This window comes from Hibiscus syriacus, unplaced genomic scaffold, assembly GCF_006381635.1.
Source record: "Hibiscus syriacus cultivar Baekdansim isolate YM2019G1 unplaced genomic scaffold, ASM638163v2 tig00110783_pilon, whole genome shotgun sequence".
Lineage (NCBI taxonomy): Eukaryota > Viridiplantae > Streptophyta > Magnoliopsida > Malvales > Malvaceae > Hibiscus > Hibiscus syriacus.
In genome coordinates, this window is record NW_024062861.1 from 1,861,793 (window position 1) to 1,863,138 (window position 1,346).

Sequence of the window (1,346 nt, forward strand, 5' to 3'; positions counted from 1 at the left end):
TTTACTGGCATCTCGTTTAATGATGAATTTTCTTCAACTGTTGATAGACTTTCGAACCTATTTGCTGAGCCTCTTAAAACTGATTTAGCTTTAATTTTTAAAGGCCTACCTCTTCCTCTTTTAGGATTTGAATTTTAAGGAGTATCATTAGAAATGGGTGCAGATTCATGAGTAACATCGTTAACTAATTCTACTCCAAGATTCTCCTCGTTCAAAATTTTATGATGTTGATTAGAGGATTCGGCATGAACAGGTTGCTCCTTTAGGAAAGGTTATGGTTCTGTTATTGAATTGTTATCAGCAGAGTTAACAATTTCCTTTGAGGAGGAAGAGTCAGGCAGAGCAACCTTCAAGGATTCTAAATTTTCAGTTTTATGAATAGCATTATCAATGAGAGGTGTCTTTTTTCTCCAGATTTTAATTTGTGGAGGGGCAGGATTTGTTTTGTTCATGCATTCTTTATCAGAATGGCCAAATGTACTACATTTCCTGCATCTATAAGGGAACCAAGGAACTTCGACAAAGATTGTGGAAGTTTTGCCGTTAGCAAGAATAACTTCGACAGTTTCAGGAATGTCTTTTTTTGCTCCTATTTCGATGCATACCTTAGCATATTCAAGCCTAGTTTTCGATGCAGTAATAGAGTCCATAGTTAATGGAATTCCTAGAGCACTGGCTATGTAACTAAGGCATTCTCTAGAGTATAGTTCTAATGGAATATTATATAAATGTATCCATAGAGGCAATCTGGAAAGATCAAAGTTCAGTCTTTGCATATTGGGTTCCCACTTTCGAAGGATTAGAGGTTTGTTGAGAATATGCCACGGGCCATTCTCAAGAACCCAATCCCTAGCAACATCATAATTGAAGGAGAAAATATAGAGATTTTTACCTTCGAGACTTACCTGCGCGCGAGCTCCTGTCGAAGTCTGGTTCCAGAGTTTATCGATGGTTCGTTGGAGGGAGATGAAATTTGGAGCAGCCCCTAAGAACTGACCCACCAGAGAATTTCTCCACTCAGCCGTACTAGCCTCTAGGACCTCAAGGGGAGGTTGAACAGTTAGGGATTTATCGCTCTTTTCTGGTGGAGAATAGTCAAGTTCGTGCCCTGCTTGACACCCAAAAAGTTTACGCCAGTCCATTACTCTTGGATGAGGAATGGGAAATGCTAGATAGATGAATCGCACTGAAAAACGGACTGAATCGCCGGCGACGGGACGAGAATCGGTGGGTTCGATAGACCTGCTATCGTGCACCCGGAGAGTATCGTATCGTGCGCCTCAACGATTAGATTATCCTAATGAATTCGTTTTTTTAGACTTTGCATTTTTATTTTGTTTCGAGTT

The 1,346-nt window shown here is 40.0% G+C and overlaps 1 protein-coding gene across 1 annotated transcript; it reads right to left on the bottom strand.

The window, feature by feature from the left end:
* Nucleotides 1-272: 272 nt before the first annotated feature.
* On the bottom strand, nucleotides 273-1,142 carry LOC120140324. The gene has a single exon (XM_039155309.1). It carries the CDS (start codon nucleotides 1,140-1,142, stop codon nucleotides 273-275), a length of 870 nt encoding a protein of 289 aa, XP_039011240.1.
* Nucleotides 1,143-1,346: the final 204 nt, after the last annotated feature.